Genomic DNA, 16716 nt, shown 5'->3' with positions numbered 1-16716 from the left:
GGAATCGAGCGAACTCGTATTTAAAGCTTGCCGGATATTTCCGATTTTTGCCGAATGCCACGTTAGCAGCGGCGTGTCTCCAGTATTCCACGGATTGGAGAAGGCGAACTATGGAGTTTTATTCGTATCTCTTTGCATTTCTGCTTATGTTCCTTGTTCCAGATGTATACAGCTTAATGTTTCATCTACCTGCAAACCAGAAAAAATGTCTTCGAGAAGAAATTCACAAGGATTTATTGGTAACTGGAGAATATGAGCTGTCAGAGGCACCCGGACAGAAAACAAATTTGGCAGTAAGACATGGTTTCAATTTCTCTGCTAATTTTATTTCTTCAATAAAAACATATGAAATTATTTTCTATGTAATTTATCATCTCGTAATATTCCTTTGACGTTTTCACTACCTTTAAACTACTATCTGGTTTATTTATTTATCATCTTCTCTCATTCGCCTTCACTAGAGACACTAAAGTTAATTCACATTGATCTCCATGCTTTCTCAGATGTTCATCTTTAACATTATTTCCGACGACTCACTGCTTTATCCTGCTAGCATTTTTTTTTTAGTTTTGTTTTGATTTTTAAAGTATATTCCTTTTTATTTTGAAATGATAAGTTGATAATTTTAGAAGTCTACAAGTATATTTTTGTATCCAGTTACGTTAACACCTCTGAATGTTCATAAAATATGAAATCATTTAATTATTGACAGTAGAAATATAGTAAAGTATCCGTATTTGGACATTTATGAAATGATTGTACTTGTGTAAATGATCGACTTTTGTTGTTTTCTTTGTAAGTAACCAATACCTTATTTCGTCTCAGACATGTCATTGACAACGACGTATAAATGGTCTAACAACATCGAAACATATTTGGAGTTGTCGCCCGTACTTGCTAAAATCAGATGAAAATATGATTTTCTTCAATGTATAAAGTGTCTTGGTTCTAACTTAACTGTTATTCTTTGGGTGGATAGCATCTTTGAGTAATTTTTCATACATAATTTCCACATTAAACATTGTTTTCCTTTATGAAATCTTGTCCAAAAGTTCTTTTTGATATTGTTTTACTTCGTTTGTTTAAAATAAAATTTATTCTTAACAATAGATTTGGAATTTTGAAAGCTGCTCTTTCGATAAGTATCTGTATCCAATAAAAATTTGAATGAGTGTGTGTGTATATATATATATATATATATATATATATATATATATATACACGTGCACACAGGTCATAATAAAGTTTTTACAATGGATCGTCTTTTAGCTCTTATTTAAATTGATATGCACACAATTGTACGGTTAACAACCTTACATGTGAGAATTTTGCTACGTTGATAACAGATACAATATTTTTACCAAATTTTGGTATATATATATATATATATATATAAAGCTGTATACCCATTTGTAAAAATACTTTTTATTAAGTATATGGTAGAATCGGAAGAGTACCGGACAAAATTTATTGTGATATTTGATATTTAGTCATGTCTCCCATCTTATACCTTAGTTAGAAATGTTATTTATGAATGGTAATCATTTTAAGTCTAAGTTGATATATTTATTGTGATAATTGCCTGGATGTGGACATTACAGAAGTCGATACCTAGTTGGAACCGTTTCAAATTTTTGGGAGAAAGTTACACTTTCAGTTATGCTTCACAGAATATCTGATAGCATTCAGCTAACGCGGGAGCCTTTACGTTGTTCTCAATCTGCTAGAAATAGCAACTAAATCTCCCTCATTACACTCGACAATCTATGAAAGGATATATTAGATTATGTGGATCTGGTTTCTCCGCACATAAAAAAGAGATGATCACAGCTGGAATATGTGATTCATTGATCTATTCGATCAGGGTTGACGTGGGGCTAAACAACCTGCAATAACTTATGAAACCCTAAAACTGTTTTTTTTTTTTTTAGAAATCAATATTAACACGTCACTAATTAACTTCTAGTGGGTTACATTAACTTAATATAGTCCTGAGTTAGACAGTCAGAAGGTAAAAAGTGAGTTATTCTTCAGAATTATTTTGTATTTCTGTCAGTTTCCTAGAGCTTTTTTTTTTTCTTTTTGTAATTTTGTCAAAGCTTTGAAATACAACGGGAGATAACTATTATGTTTATTTCGTGTTAGCCCACCCCATATACACCCATATGACAGTTTTCATAATCTGCTTTTACTTCATTTCTTGTGGAAATATTAAAAACTTATCGAGTCTCATTTCTCGTAAATTATATTAAATTTATTAATGCTCACCTTTTAAATAACAGTTCAAAATGCCCTAATACACATAGTCTTTAAGCATAGCGAATAAGATTGACAGGTGTGTAAAACGTGCTTTTTGCTGACGTGGACGCTTAAATAAAGCAACAGCTGATGTTTCCGTTTCATATCGTTAGTGATAATACGTTCAGTGTCGACCACCGATAAGATGCTTCTAGTTTTCTTTTTCAGACATAGGTGCATTAAATTCTTCCTGAACAAACAAAATTGATCTTGAAATCGAGGGAGATTTATTACTAGCGACTATATATGTATATAAAATGAAGTAATATTTTGTACAACGTTAAATTGCAAGTATAAATACTTCGTAGTATTTAGTGCCATCCATGTACATTAAGTTCGGATATCATGAGTTCAAAATGATTTAAGCACAATAGAATATTAGCTATGGCTTTTCATACAATTATTCACCAACTGGGACAAGACCGACTGTATGATGTACAACCAGAGCAGCAACATTAACTCCGTATCCGGAAAATCCTTAAAATATGTTTATGAATTCACATAACTTGGAAGTAAAATTGCAGTCCGAATCGGCAGAATCCAAGCAACTTTAAATTATCAATGCTCTGGATACCTAAGCTTCCATTAAATTTGAAGCGTAATTTCTTTCAGGTAGTTGTGCAGTCAGTTTTGTTATATGGATGTGTAACATCTACTCTAACAAAGCATCTTGAAAAGAAAATTGGAACTTATAGAAGAATGCTTCAAGCTGCTCTGGACATCTGGCGACAACTGGTGTTACCACCAGTATCACACATCATCAGAGAAAGAACAAGATTTGCTAGACATTGCTGGAGAGCAAAAGATGAGATTATCAGCAACGTTCTTCTTGGGTAGCTGAAGTATAATTACACATATTGGTAGACCACATCAAACCTACATAAAACAACTATGTGAAGACTCCGAGTGCACTCAAGAAGACCTACCATGTGCGATGGCGGACAGAGCAGACTGGAAAGAATGAGTTGTGGCAATCCATGTAATAAGTACTGCCGGATGATGATAAATCAGCAATTTAGATATATAAAATGAATGAAGTTCTCTAATGCAGATTCAAGAGTGGAGGGCAAGCATCAGTAGGGAGTGGGGAGACCCGTCCAAATACTTGCAATAAAGTTAACTCAGATCTTGTTAAATTTTTTCCAGTCGCATGATGTATTTTAAATTTTCACCAGATTTTAAAAAAATTTTCTATACCAATGTAGTTTGCATGCTGATAACAAAAATTACATTTTCTTTTACTTGAACTTAATGCAATTTTCATCATCAGTGTACAAAACTACGTTTTTTGAAAATATACTGGTGTAAATTTTAAATACTTTGTGTGATTTGAAGAAATTTAACAAGATCTGTAAACTCTAACAAAGACATCCCTCCCCACAAGTACCGCATGGTGTTGTTTAACTGGGCAGTTTTAAGCCTACAACCTAAGGTGATAAAACAATCAGGTTCGATAATTACTAGAGTAATGAATAAATACGTTGACAGCCATCTCCATATGTATTTCATTTTACCTCATCTTCCTATCACTCATCAATCTCCTGTGTACTGCATTATTCCACTGCTGTTATTAATGAATGCAGAAACCATTATTAGATATATGAATATCCTTTCTGTACTGCCAGTTATCACTCCTCACCCCTGACCACTTCCTAATGACACATCTCTCATTCTTATCAACACCGTAGCCATCCCACTCCTGTTCACCATTCACTACTTTCTATTCCTATTTACGTTTGACTACCTCCATGCTTATTTCAATCTATCACTCACTCTCTTACACTCTTTACCTACCCTTCTTGATTCTTTTGTCACTACTTTTTCTGTTCATCTTCTAGGACATATTACCTTGATGGTACCCTCTGGCTCTTCATTACCATCTTTATTTTACTCTGTCCACCACTAGTCATCCATATATAATACTGAGTATCCCTGAATCTCCTACTCAACCCACCTAACTCTTGATACTATTTCCCTTTTAGTTACTCTTTTCCCAATATTGTCTCTACTAACACTCTCTTAGTTATGAGAACTCTTTAGTCTTGCAAGCAAGACATGTTCCTGTGGGTGAACTGCCCAGCCCATGTCAATGCGAAAAGCAAGCATTAACCCTTTAGCATTTAAACTAGCCATTTCTCACCTAAATATTCTACCAGTTTTATCTTCAAACCAAATCCAGGCTCTCACACCTCATCTAAAATTAAACAATTACATCACTGAAATCTTGAGGCTATGGGATAATGCTGCATGATTAATTGAAAACAATATGAATAAATAAGTATTACATTTGACAGAGTAATGCAAATGCTAAAGGGTTAAATTATGATGATTTCATTGTGCAGGGAAATTTGGCCCTGAGGGTCTTTTTTGCTGCATGGGATAAGAATCAAATTGATTGGTTTTTTTATTTATCAACTCATCAGTGAGACTGTTTATTGATATGAGTACATTTTTATTCATAAACCATAATGTATTGTTGTGCTGTCAACTTTGTGCCATTAATCAAATGACTAGATCTGGAATAATTTTTTTTTGATTTTTGGTAAACAGCCATCACTATATTTTTGGTGAGGTTATATCCTGTTATAGTAACTCAAAATTTAAATGAGGACTCAACAAATTGACGTATCCATTTAACTATCAAATTCAATTGCTACTTCGTGGTTAAATCTCAAGGGGACTTTTTAAGGCCCAATGCTTACTTTGTTTTCTATTATAAAGAGAATAAAGGATAAATCTTCATTGGATATGATGCTGATTTATAACAAATTTCTGATAATCTAATTCCTAATCTCCTTGAAAGTTATGTGAACTGAGGTAATGTATAATAAAGTGTTCAGTCATCATATTACTACACCTTTGTTATAGTTGCAAATGAAGCATAGAACCTGCTAGAACTTATAGCTCACTTTCTCTGTCTCTATTGCTCATTTTAAGATGGTTCCTGCTCCTTAATTGACACACTATGAAGCCAACACACCTGATGCACTTGTTTCTCTTTATTTTGGTATCCATGTAATATCTCATCCTGCAACCTACATCTTAAATCCGTCCATCTTATGACTGAAACTCTCTCTAATGTTCAAATTTATAATCTCAATATCAACATTCTGAAGTTCAGCCTAAATTTCAATAGCATCGATCTCCAACCTGTGAAGGCTTACCACCATCAAGGGTCTCTGTCACTTAATTTGAACTTGGACTTAACTAGTTGTTTCCTCTACCCAAAATATATTGATGAAAAGTCAGTACTGAACTAAAAGCATAAATGTTGTTGAGACTTTATTCATTTATGTTCATTTTCCTTCCTTGTTATTTCCACTTATTCTTACCTGGTCATAATGGATTAAATACTTTCCAGAGATATTTTTTGTTGTTGCCAGTCCAGTTAATGCTATCTTTCCTTGTGATTTTTGTAGACTTTCACTTTCCCAATTTCACTTAATTTGTGAAATACTTTTCCTATTTTTGATTATTATTATAGTTGACTTTGTCATGGCATTACATCTTTAGTTGAATCTCTTGGCTTGGCTGCCACTTGGTTGCAGATATTCTGAAATGTCTTACATATAGAAACATAGCAAAATATCTACCATAATGATTAAAACCAGATGATTCTATCCTTAACTATATTAAAGATTGTCATATTTTTAGTTTAAAGAATAACAACGTTAATGAAATTTTTCAGAGAGTGGTTGGCGTTAGGAAGGGCATCCAGCTGTAGAAACTCTGCCAAATTTAGATTGGAGCCTGGTGTTGCCATCCGGTTTCACCAGTCCTCAGTCAAATCGTCCAACCCATGCTAGCATGGAAAGCGGACGTTAAACAATGATGATGATGATTAGTTGCCACTTTTGAGAGTTTTGTTGGAACTACCAAGCTGCTTTGAAAGTCCATGCAGCATGGATGCAATAATTGTTCCCCCCCCCCCTTTTTTTTTTTAATTTCTTTTATTCTTTTGCTTTCTAACTTAAATTAGGAAGTGTCTTGAGCATCAATGACTAAAAAATTGATGAAATAGGTGGTAAGAGTTGCACTGACAAGGGTTTATCATGTGATTAGGTTTATAGAGCAGATTGTGTATCTGACCATATTATAAACTTTTTTCCATGCCTCTCACTTCTGTAAGAAAAACCACATGAAAGGATGAATGTAAAATGAAATTATAATGAAAATGAGATGGCCATCTTGGCCCTGCTCCGAGATGAAACCGTGATTTCCTTTTTTACTTTAAAACTTTACATTTTAAATAATAATTTCCAGCCCTGCTCTGAGGCAAAATCGCGACTTCCTTTTTCCTTTCCACCTTACATTTTAAAGAAATGTTTTAATGAATGTTCATTCAATAGTTACGGGATTTACTTATTTTTCCATTTTTTTTTTTTTTAAACAAAAAGTTTAACCAAATGTTTTTCTCAGTCTTTAAAAGAAATCACGACTTACCACTTCATCTTCTCCTTTTCATCCACATAATCCACCACCAAAGCACGAGGTTCAACATCCACCTCCAGCCCTAGTGGATTCACTCTTTCATAATGTCTTTCAATTTTGAAATTCTTTTAACTTTTGGGTGTCCTATATTTCACTATAAACCTTACTTCTGTTTGTGTTTTCTGTCTCAGTATTTCTCTAATTCTTGACTTTCCTGTGGTTGTGTCTGTGTTTGTTTGACTGAAATTCTGCGTATTTCATCTGTGTGTCTATATTTTTAGGTTTCTGGGATTCTGAGTTATCTTGTATCTGTTTGTCTATATTTCTGTTCTTTTGTATGTCTGTCTGTGTGCTTGTGGGTCTGAATGTTTATGTACTTGTAAGTCCTTTACTGGTGATCTTACTGGTAAATCTTCTCATCATAGTTTGGATTACCTCTTCCATTGCTTTGTGTTTCTTCTGTTCCATTATCGTTAGTGACTTCCTCCTCTCTCTTTTTCTTGATTTTACCTCCGCAAAATCACGGTCTTGTTCTTGTATCTGTTTCTGCTGTTTCTCCACCACTATATTCTCCTGAATACTCTTCTCTACGATTTCCACTGCTGCTCTAGGGCATTTCTTTCTCAAGTGCCCTCTTTCACCACATTTGTAACACTTTGGGGACCTTCCCTCTAACATTATCTCCAGCTTTTCTTCATTTGGTAGCTCTAAAGTTTCAGGTATTTTGTTGTAATATTTCTGTCTCTCTGCATAAATTATCTCAAATCCATAGCCCCACCACTTCACTTGTTGGTTTCGGCTTACCATGCCCATCCTCACCTCTTCGTTTTCCCTCCTTATCTCCAAATAAAAAAATCGCCACTATTATCCACTCTGGATCTATCCACAGTGGGATTCTTCCCACCCTAATTCTTACAATTCGTTTACCTAAACAGTTTGACATTAATGTCCATTTCTCTCCCTGTATCATCCTGCTGGAGGCTTTTTCTGCCTCCTCTTCTTATACAAAGGTTACCACTATAGACACATATCTCTTTCTTCTTGCAAAGAACACTATACTGTCTCCTATATGTCTTTCCAAAATTTATATTTCTTACGGTGCTTTTTCAATAATTTTGTTTTTATGTGAAAATGTTCTGAATATTACTGTCTTCTTTTCCATTTTCAATTTTTCCTGCACCCTACACGAGCCAAGCTAACTTCATTTCTGTTGCACAAGAGAGGGTGGCATGTTATCTTTTTCAATATTTGATTACAAGATAGAATATGTTGTTACCAAAAGCATTAAAACTTTACTAACTTCATTGATCTGTCTCTGAACCAGGATTTTAATTTCATTTGATACACACTTTGCTATCATTTATATGGAGAATCGCAACAGCAATACAAGCTACCCTGTGGTGAGATGGTACCAACTGTCAATGATCTCAAAATGCATGTATTTCCAAACATTGCACAAAACTCTAGCGACAGTCAATGGCTATGTGAGCGAGCCATCTTAACTCCACATTATGTCAACAAAATCAACTGGGATCTCTTGCAGTTGTTGCTAGGACAAGAACAGTCTTTCAAATTGACTGTGCAATGGCACCAGACTGGTGGTGAAAGTGATGCAACCTCATGTCCTAGAAGCAGCAATAATCAGTGGGAAATATAAGGGTGAGGATGTCTTCATTCTATGGATCCCGTTAATCCCATCTGATCTCCCTTTTCAAATTAAATGGCTCTAGTTCCCAGTGAAACTAAGTTTTGCTATGTCGATAAACAAATCTCAAGGTTGTTAGACTTAACCTTGCTTCTCCATGCTTCTCTCATGGACAATTGTATTTAGGATATTCACGAATTGAAAGTCCCAAAACTCTTTTTATTTGTACCCCAATTAATGGACACACTGAAAACATTGCATATTTAAAAGTTCTACAAAATTAAATTCTGATTGATTTCAGGATTTGTTTTTAATGACTGTTTATACTCACGTCATCTGATAGAATTTTTCTGAAAATGTATTTTCTTATCAGAATAATTATATTTATTTCCTTTAACATTCTTTAAACTTCCGCGTAATGCTGGGTACTTAGGCTGTATTTTATAAGTTGTTGCTCTTTCTTATTCTAAACAAAGCTATAATCACAATAGACAGCTTTGACAAAGGAGACAAAAACATAAATGTAAAATGCTTAGATAATGGCTGAAATACTTTGTCATTATCCAAATATATTGCCATCTTGGCATGAACTGCATGTTTTATCTGCATCATAATTGTACATGTATGATAACCAGCTCTTATATTTTTCCAGTTTAATTAGTATTGTTTGAAAATATAATATGATTCATATTTATATTTTTAAGGTTACAGATTCAAAAGGACATATATTATATTCTAAACAAGATGCAAAAAAAGGAAAATTTGCTTTCACAACAGAAGAATATGATGTATTTGAAATTTGCTTTGATAATAAAATGATAGGCGGTAAGTACTTAGAAACGTGTGTATTTTTAATATTTCTTTTTGTTAAGCATTACATCATGAAATATACTCTCAGAAATAACTATGAATATGTTTCTCTTTGTTTGAGTTTGTTTTACTTTGTTGCTAGTTAGCTTTCCATTCTATGAAACATCAGGTATATATTATAAAATTTGACTTAGCAATAAGCACGTTACAGATATTGTGTTGTGCCAATGCAACACTGGCTACATACACATCGTGGCACTCCATCCGTTATGACAACGTGGATTCCAGTTGATCCAATCAACGGAACAGCCTGTTCGTGAAATTAACGTGCAAGTGGCTGAGCACTCCACAGACACGTGTACCTTTAACGTAGTTCTTGGGGAGATTCAGCGTGACACAGTGTGTCAAGGCAGGCCCTTTGAAATAAAGGTACAACAGAAACAAGAAGAAAGAGTGAGAGAAAGTTGTGGTGAAAGAGTGCAGCAGGGTTTGCCACCACCCCCTGCTAGAGTCTTGTGGAGCTTTAGGTGTTTCTGCTCAATAAACACTCACAACACTTGGTCTGGGAATCGAAACCGCGATCCTACTACTGTGAGTCTGCTGCCCTAACCACTGGGTCATTGCGCCTCTGCACATACACATGTATAGCTAGTGTTACTTTGTGACTGACAAGGAGACAAAAGAACAACAGTAGCACTTAGAATATTTGTAATAAAAGTATATTAGAAATCAGCTCCACTGTATTAACAATTTTTTACCTGTTTGTACATCTGCATCTGGATTTGTGTGCATCTTAAAGGGATTAATCCTTTAGCAATTAAACTAGCCATATCCATCCCACATATTCTACTTATTTTATGTTCAAACTAGTCAGATCTGGCCTTTCACACCTACTTTACAATGTCATTCTAAAAATAATCACATTATCTAAATCTCAAAGCTACAAAATAATGCATGATTAATTCTGAACAATGTGAATGAATAAGCTTTACATTAGTTAGAGTAGTCTGAGTATTAAAGGGCTAAATGTAATCCCATTTTATTTTTTCTTTTGTAATTAAATTGTTTCAGGTGGTCATGGTGCTGATCGGGAAGTTTCTTTGATAATGAAGCATGGCATTGAAGCTAGAAGCTATGATGAGGTATGGTTTTGTTTATTTTGATAAAAGTTGTTTGTATATATATATATTATTGGGAAATGCATCCATCCATAGAGACCACACCCAAACTGAAATGACTAACTCCTGTAGGAGGACTGTAACACCAAATAAGATCTAACCTGAACAATAATGAACCGTCCAACTCATGCCACCCCAGAAAATGAATGTAAAAATGATCTGTTAAATTTTCAGTTTTGCCACAAAATACAGGTGATCTAAGAAATACCTTTATGCAAGCTGCTGAAAAAGCACTTTCTTAAGATTAACAATATTCACTATTTCTCTTACAAGAAATAAATTTCAAGCAATTTTTTTCTTTTCTTTTACTTGCTTCAGTCATTAGACTGTGGCTATGCTGGGGCACTTCCTTATATGCCCTTTTTTCTTCTTTTAAGTGTAGGTAAGCATATCCATGGTGGGTGCTGTGTAGCATATTAGTTGCATACATGACAATCATTTCATACATGCTCACATCCCATAGATTATTAGATCCAAAACATTGATTTCTGACATTGACACATCGTTACAAATTTGTTAAATCATTCAGTGCACAATATGTTAACACAAGATTTGAGGGAAAGTACCCTTCACAGGAAATGTATTTTTACTCCCATTATACTTGGTTGCTGAAAACTCTCTAGTAAAGCTGCAACAGAGCCTGTTAATTTTTAACCATTATCTTTCAAAAGAATGTGACATGCTCTAAACATGCTAGCCACATTAATGCTTTTCATTCATTTCATTAAGAACATAGCGTTTCTCACACAGTCATAGTTTTGATTGCTGGACTGAGCGATGTTTTGTGTTCTCAAGCAAAACGTGTGTTGCTCCAGTTCACTCAGCTGTAAATAATTAACCCAGCAATGGACTGGCATCCTATTCAGGAGAAGTGTTGTGATCTTGGTCACTTATGTGCCAGGGAAACTAGCCTTATGAACTCTAGGATTTAAGAAAGTCATGTTCAGGAGTTAATGATGATGAAGAATTTTTTTTATTAAGTTGCTCCAGTTGATCAGTGGTTCTTTATTGAATACCTTTATCTGAATGGCCAATTATTTTGAAACTTTGTAATTTATTTTCAATGTTAAATGTCCTATAAATATAATTGACAAGGGGTTTTGGTATAAACTCTGTGTCCTCAGACATGTACACTATCATCATTAACGTCTGTTTTCCATACTGGCATGGGTTGGACGGTTTGACTGAGGTCTGGAGATCCAGTGGCTGCACCAGGCTCCTAATCTGATCTGGCAATGTTTCTACAGCTGGATGCCCTTCCTAATGCCAACCACTCTGAGAGTGTAGTGGGTACTTTTTACATGCCACCGGCACAGGAGCCAGGCAGGCAAGCCTGGCATTAATCACGTTCGGATAGTGCTTTTTATGGGGGCCAGTCAGGGGATACTGGCATCAGCCACATTCAGATGGTGCTTTTTACGTGCCACCAGCATGGGAACCAGTCATGGGGTACTGACATCAGGTGCTTTTTACATGCCACCAGCACGGGAGCCAGTCATTGGGTACTAACACTTGGAAATTCTTTTAAATTTCATGTACTGAAGTATATTTTTACATGTTCAAAACAGTGTTGCTATGGAATAGCTGTAAGGTAGTTCTTTCCATCATCCACCGTGCCTTGGTGCTGAGAACTTGGTGGATATCACTTAAATTTCAATAGCTTTATTTTAAACTATAAATATATGTTTGTGTACTCATTTCAAAAAATTTTCCATGCTGTGCTAATGTTGTAGTTATTTCTTGTCAGAATGATGCTGCTCACAAACATGAAGCATACACTGTACACTAAAATGGACACAATAACAATTCCAGGTCTAAATTTAATTTTGTGCTCGGTTGCCATCCTCATCCTATGCTCTGATGAAATCTTTGTCTAGTTACCAATTTCTATGTAATATTTATGAATTTTGTTAATCTTGAAATATTTACTGTATTTAAAAGCTTGCAAAAGCTGAAAACTTAAAACCTCTGGAACTTGAACTACGGCGGCTGGAAGATTTGTCCAAGTCAATTGTTGATGATTTTGCATACATGAGGAATCGAGAAGAGGAGATGAGAGATACCAATGGTAAAGTTTTATTTATTTTTTCTTTTATTCACTGTTACTTAGGGTGTTTACTTTTCTTTTCTTTTTTATTAACGTCATTGTCTTACCTTTGGTCAAAGTTTGCAATACTTTATTACTGATTTAATCTTTGTTTAATTTTTTACCAATTTTTGAAAATGTCTTGTTAAATTTTTCAAGTCACTCAAATTATCTTTCATAAATACTTGTTCTGCACTACATTTTGATTGGTGCCTTATCCTTGTGGAGAAACTTCTTAGAACCTACACTTGCTAAGTGTGTGTGTCCAATTCTTCAAGCTCTGTCAGTTTTTTCTCTTGTTGTTTAAACCTAGGTCAGCCCTGATTTAGCATGCTTTTGGTCAAAGATGCTAAAGCTATAACCATTCTATTATGTAATGCAATTTTTTCTCTTTTAAGATGTTAGGATATGACTGGAAGGAAATTTTGTTGCTACTTAAATCTTTTAATTATTGACAAAAGTAAGTTAGTGATGAGATCACTGGGATGTTGCTTACCTGAAAGGACTGATGCTATAACTTGAACACTGCATTTGCACATTTAAATTTTTAATATTTGGGACTAAGATTACAAGAGAAGTATAGTGTGTAGTTGCCTGAATAGATGCAAATATTATTTGTAATAGATCAGTTGTTGAGAATAATTTATTGTGATTGTAAAAAAACAAGATTCTTAGCAGATTAATTGTTGTGTTGAATTATATCAAAGTGTATCAGTAAATACAGAAATGAAATTAGGATCTATCACATCTGATTTAAGTATTCTTTATAAAGTCTTTGATAGTAAAAATGATGTTCAATTGTTAAATAGCTGTGACATATTTTTATCTGTGACTTATAACTCTGTGCTTACTCTCATTTTGAATGAATCTGTAATATTGCCAGCATGTAGTCTGCTTCCTTTACAAATAAGTTAGTTTTGTTTTCATAACATAAGCTTTAAAAAATGTTTAGTGTGCAGTTACAAAAAAATCATAGGAATTTTTGATGTTCTATTCAAGTTAAAAAGTTCATTGAAAATTACATTTGGTGATATTGGGGAAAATCTTGGTGGGTTACATTAGTAGAGAACTGTGGGCTTTGGAAACAAGATAATTTTAGAATTCATCATCATTTAATATCATCATCATTTTCCTTGCTAGCAGAAGTTAGATGATTTAACAAGATCTGACAAGCCATAGGGCTGCAGCAAGTTCTAGTGTCCAACCAATTTACAGTGTGTACTGGTTGCTTTTTCATTTATCATCATCGTTTAATGTTTGTTGTCCATCCTGGCATAGGATTTATGGTTTGACCAGTGCTAGCAAGCTGGAAGGCTGCACCAGGCTCCAGTTTGATTTGGAATGGTTTCTACAGTTGGATGCCCTACTTAATGTCAACCACTCTGAGAGTATAATGGGTACCATTTGTGTTACTACTATTTTACTTTGCTTAATGGGTCTTCTCAAGCATGGCATAATGCCAACAGTCTCCATCATTTGTCATTGACCCCATGAGGCCCAACACTTGAAATGTGCTTTCCACATGCCACTGGCATTAGCTACCTTGCTCCATGAGGTGCAACACTTGAAAGGTGCTTTTTACATGCTACCAACATGGATGCCAGTTATGTGACACCAGCATTGGCCACGACTACAATTTCACTTGATGGGTCTTCTCAAGCACAGCATATCACCGAAGGTCTCCGTCACTAGTCGTTGCTTCTGTGAGGTCCAAAGTTCGAAGATCATACTTCACCACCTTTTCCTATGTCTTCCTGGGTCTACCTCTACCACAGGTTCCATCCACAGTTAGAGATTGGCTCTTCTTTACACAGCTGTCCTCGTCCATATGCATCACATGACCATACCAGTGCAATCATCTCTCTTGCACACCACATCTGATGCCTCTTACGCCCAACTTTTCTTTCAAGATGCTTACATCTTGTCGTACATGCAGACTGACATTGCACATCCAGTGAAGCATACTGGCTTCATTTCTTTCAAGTCTCTGCATGTCCTCAGCTGTCACAGCCTATGTTACACTGCTGTGTAGCATAGCTGTTCACACTCGGGCATCATACAATTTGCTTTTCACTCTGAAGGAGAAGTTCTTTATTTCCAGCAGAGGTAAGAGCTCTCTGAACTTTTCCCAGCCTATTCTTATTCTCACAGTTATGCTCTCAGAGCATCCACTACTAACTTGGTCACCCAGATAGCGGAAGTTATCTACTATCTCTAGCTTACCCCACTGCCACTTGATGAAGTCCATTTTTTGTACACTTTCGCTGTTATTTGTACTTGTGCATCTTCCACACACACAATCTATTTTCCCTGTAAATTTTCCTCTGATATTGGTGGTGCAATAATAATAATAAAAGTGAAATTCTGTCTGTGCATCTTGGACTCCTTTGTTTCAGTTTCCATTTGCTCTACATAGACATGTTATATCTTTTTGGAATCAGGATGGTCCCAGCATTGAAAATCTGCCCTTCATTTGGTTTTTGAATATCCAAACTTGGGATCTGATTTAAAAGTATTTGGGTTGCTATTTCTTGCAGCTGAAGCTTGGTTGATTCATGCCATCTTGCTTGATTCATGCCATCTTGGTTGATGTTTGTCAGATGATGTCAGAGATCAAAGGGGAGATAAATAACATTCACTTCGTTAATTTTACTTCAAGATAAATTTGAAACAAATTGACCCACAGTTGAAAGTCAACTTGGACTGGAACAATAGAATGATTGCATTACAGAATTAATTTGCATCCATCCTTAACCTCTAGTCATACACTACCAGGGTATATAATCATAGACATAGTCATGCTATCTAGCTCTCTTTAGTTTTGGACCACAGGCCCAATTATTCCTTCACAAGAGCTAGCTTAAAAGTCTGCACAGAGTAATAATTGCATCTATGTTAGAACTGAAAATAGTTGGTACAAGTTTATTCACAAGTTATTGTTTATATATATATATATATAAGAATTTAAGGAATGGAGAAAACGCATGTTATAATTGCATACTTTATTCCTACATATGTTTCAAAGGATTACAACCTGTGTGATCCATAGGGATCTTTGATATTAAAATCGTAACCTTCTCATCAGGGAATTTAAACTAGACTGGCTTATTCTTTCTATTTCTAAGCCATATGAAAAGGGTGGAAAATTCTGTGATCTCTGTGTAACGGAATTTCTTTTTATTTTATTTTCAAAGAATAGTCTGGTTAATACTTTCATAGAACATTCTTACAAATGCAAACATTGGCAAAAACATACATATTCTGCATTCAAATAAAAATATAGGTTTTTATAAAACGCTATCATATTTACCCGTAATAAGTAAATACTTAAAGTAGTTCTAATAAAACATATTAGTTTTTCCCTCAAAGGTTAGAAGATTAAAATTATTTACGATTCTAATTATTTATCTATACTTTCGTAATTTATTAACCTTAATTAGAGTATATTTTAAATCTTGATAAACCCTTGTAACAACCATAACATACTAAATTTATGTACGTATGAACATACCGATATGGGTGTTTTTATATATACGCGTGTATCTGTGAGAGATAATGTGTGTGTGTGTATATATATATATATATATATATATATTTATATATCTATATGTGTGTGTCTGTATACATATTTAGGGTTTTGTATAAAATAGAGGTGTTTTAACTGATTTTTATGTGTACATATACGCATTATCATTTATATTTTCACTCTTACTCTTGTTTTGACTCTTATCAATATTATTTTTTTTTAAATATATAAATATGCATTTACGTATGATTTTTGGGATGTATGTACATTTTTGTGTAAAAATGTATTTATTAAAACATAGGTTGTTTATATATTCAAATATGAGTGTACTTGTGAATAAGTATGGGAGCATATTTGTGTAGATGTATTTTTTATTTTTATTTAAAAAAATATATATATATATATATATATGTGTATATATATATATATATGTATATTTATATATGTATATATATATATATATGTATATTTATATATGTATATATATATTATATTTATATATGTATATATTATATATGTATATATATATAGTATATTATATATATGTATATATATATATATATATGTATATATATATATATATATAATATATATTATATATGTATATATATGTATATATATATATATATATATATAATATATATATATATATATATATATATATATATATATACATATATATATATATATATATATATATAACATATATATATATATATATATATATATACATATATATATA

The 16716-nt window shown here is 33.7% G+C and overlaps 1 protein-coding gene across 1 annotated transcript in view; it reads left to right on the top strand.

Moving 5' to 3' along the window:
- Positions 1 to 52: 52 nt before the first annotated feature.
- The window catches only part of LOC106876302 (transmembrane emp24 domain-containing protein 10), a 23193-nt gene continuing 6529 nt past the window's right edge, over positions 53 to 16716 (top strand). The window contains exons 1-4 of the mRNA XM_089360149.1: positions 53 to 293; positions 9079 to 9199; positions 10256 to 10326; positions 12304 to 12430. Coding sequence (XP_089216275.1) covers positions 111 to 293; positions 9079 to 9199; positions 10256 to 10326; positions 12304 to 12430 — 502 coding nt within the window. The 5' untranslated portion in view covers positions 53 to 110. The remainder of the gene's footprint in view (positions 294 to 9078; positions 9200 to 10255; positions 10327 to 12303; positions 12431 to 16716) is intronic.

Source organism: Octopus bimaculoides, chromosome 11 (assembly GCF_046866305.1).
Source record: "Octopus bimaculoides isolate indiv1 chromosome 11, ASM4686630v1, whole genome shotgun sequence".
Classification (NCBI taxonomy): Eukaryota; Metazoa; Mollusca; class Cephalopoda; order Octopoda; family Octopodidae; genus Octopus; species Octopus bimaculoides.
This window is presented reverse-complemented; position numbering and strand designations above follow the sequence as displayed.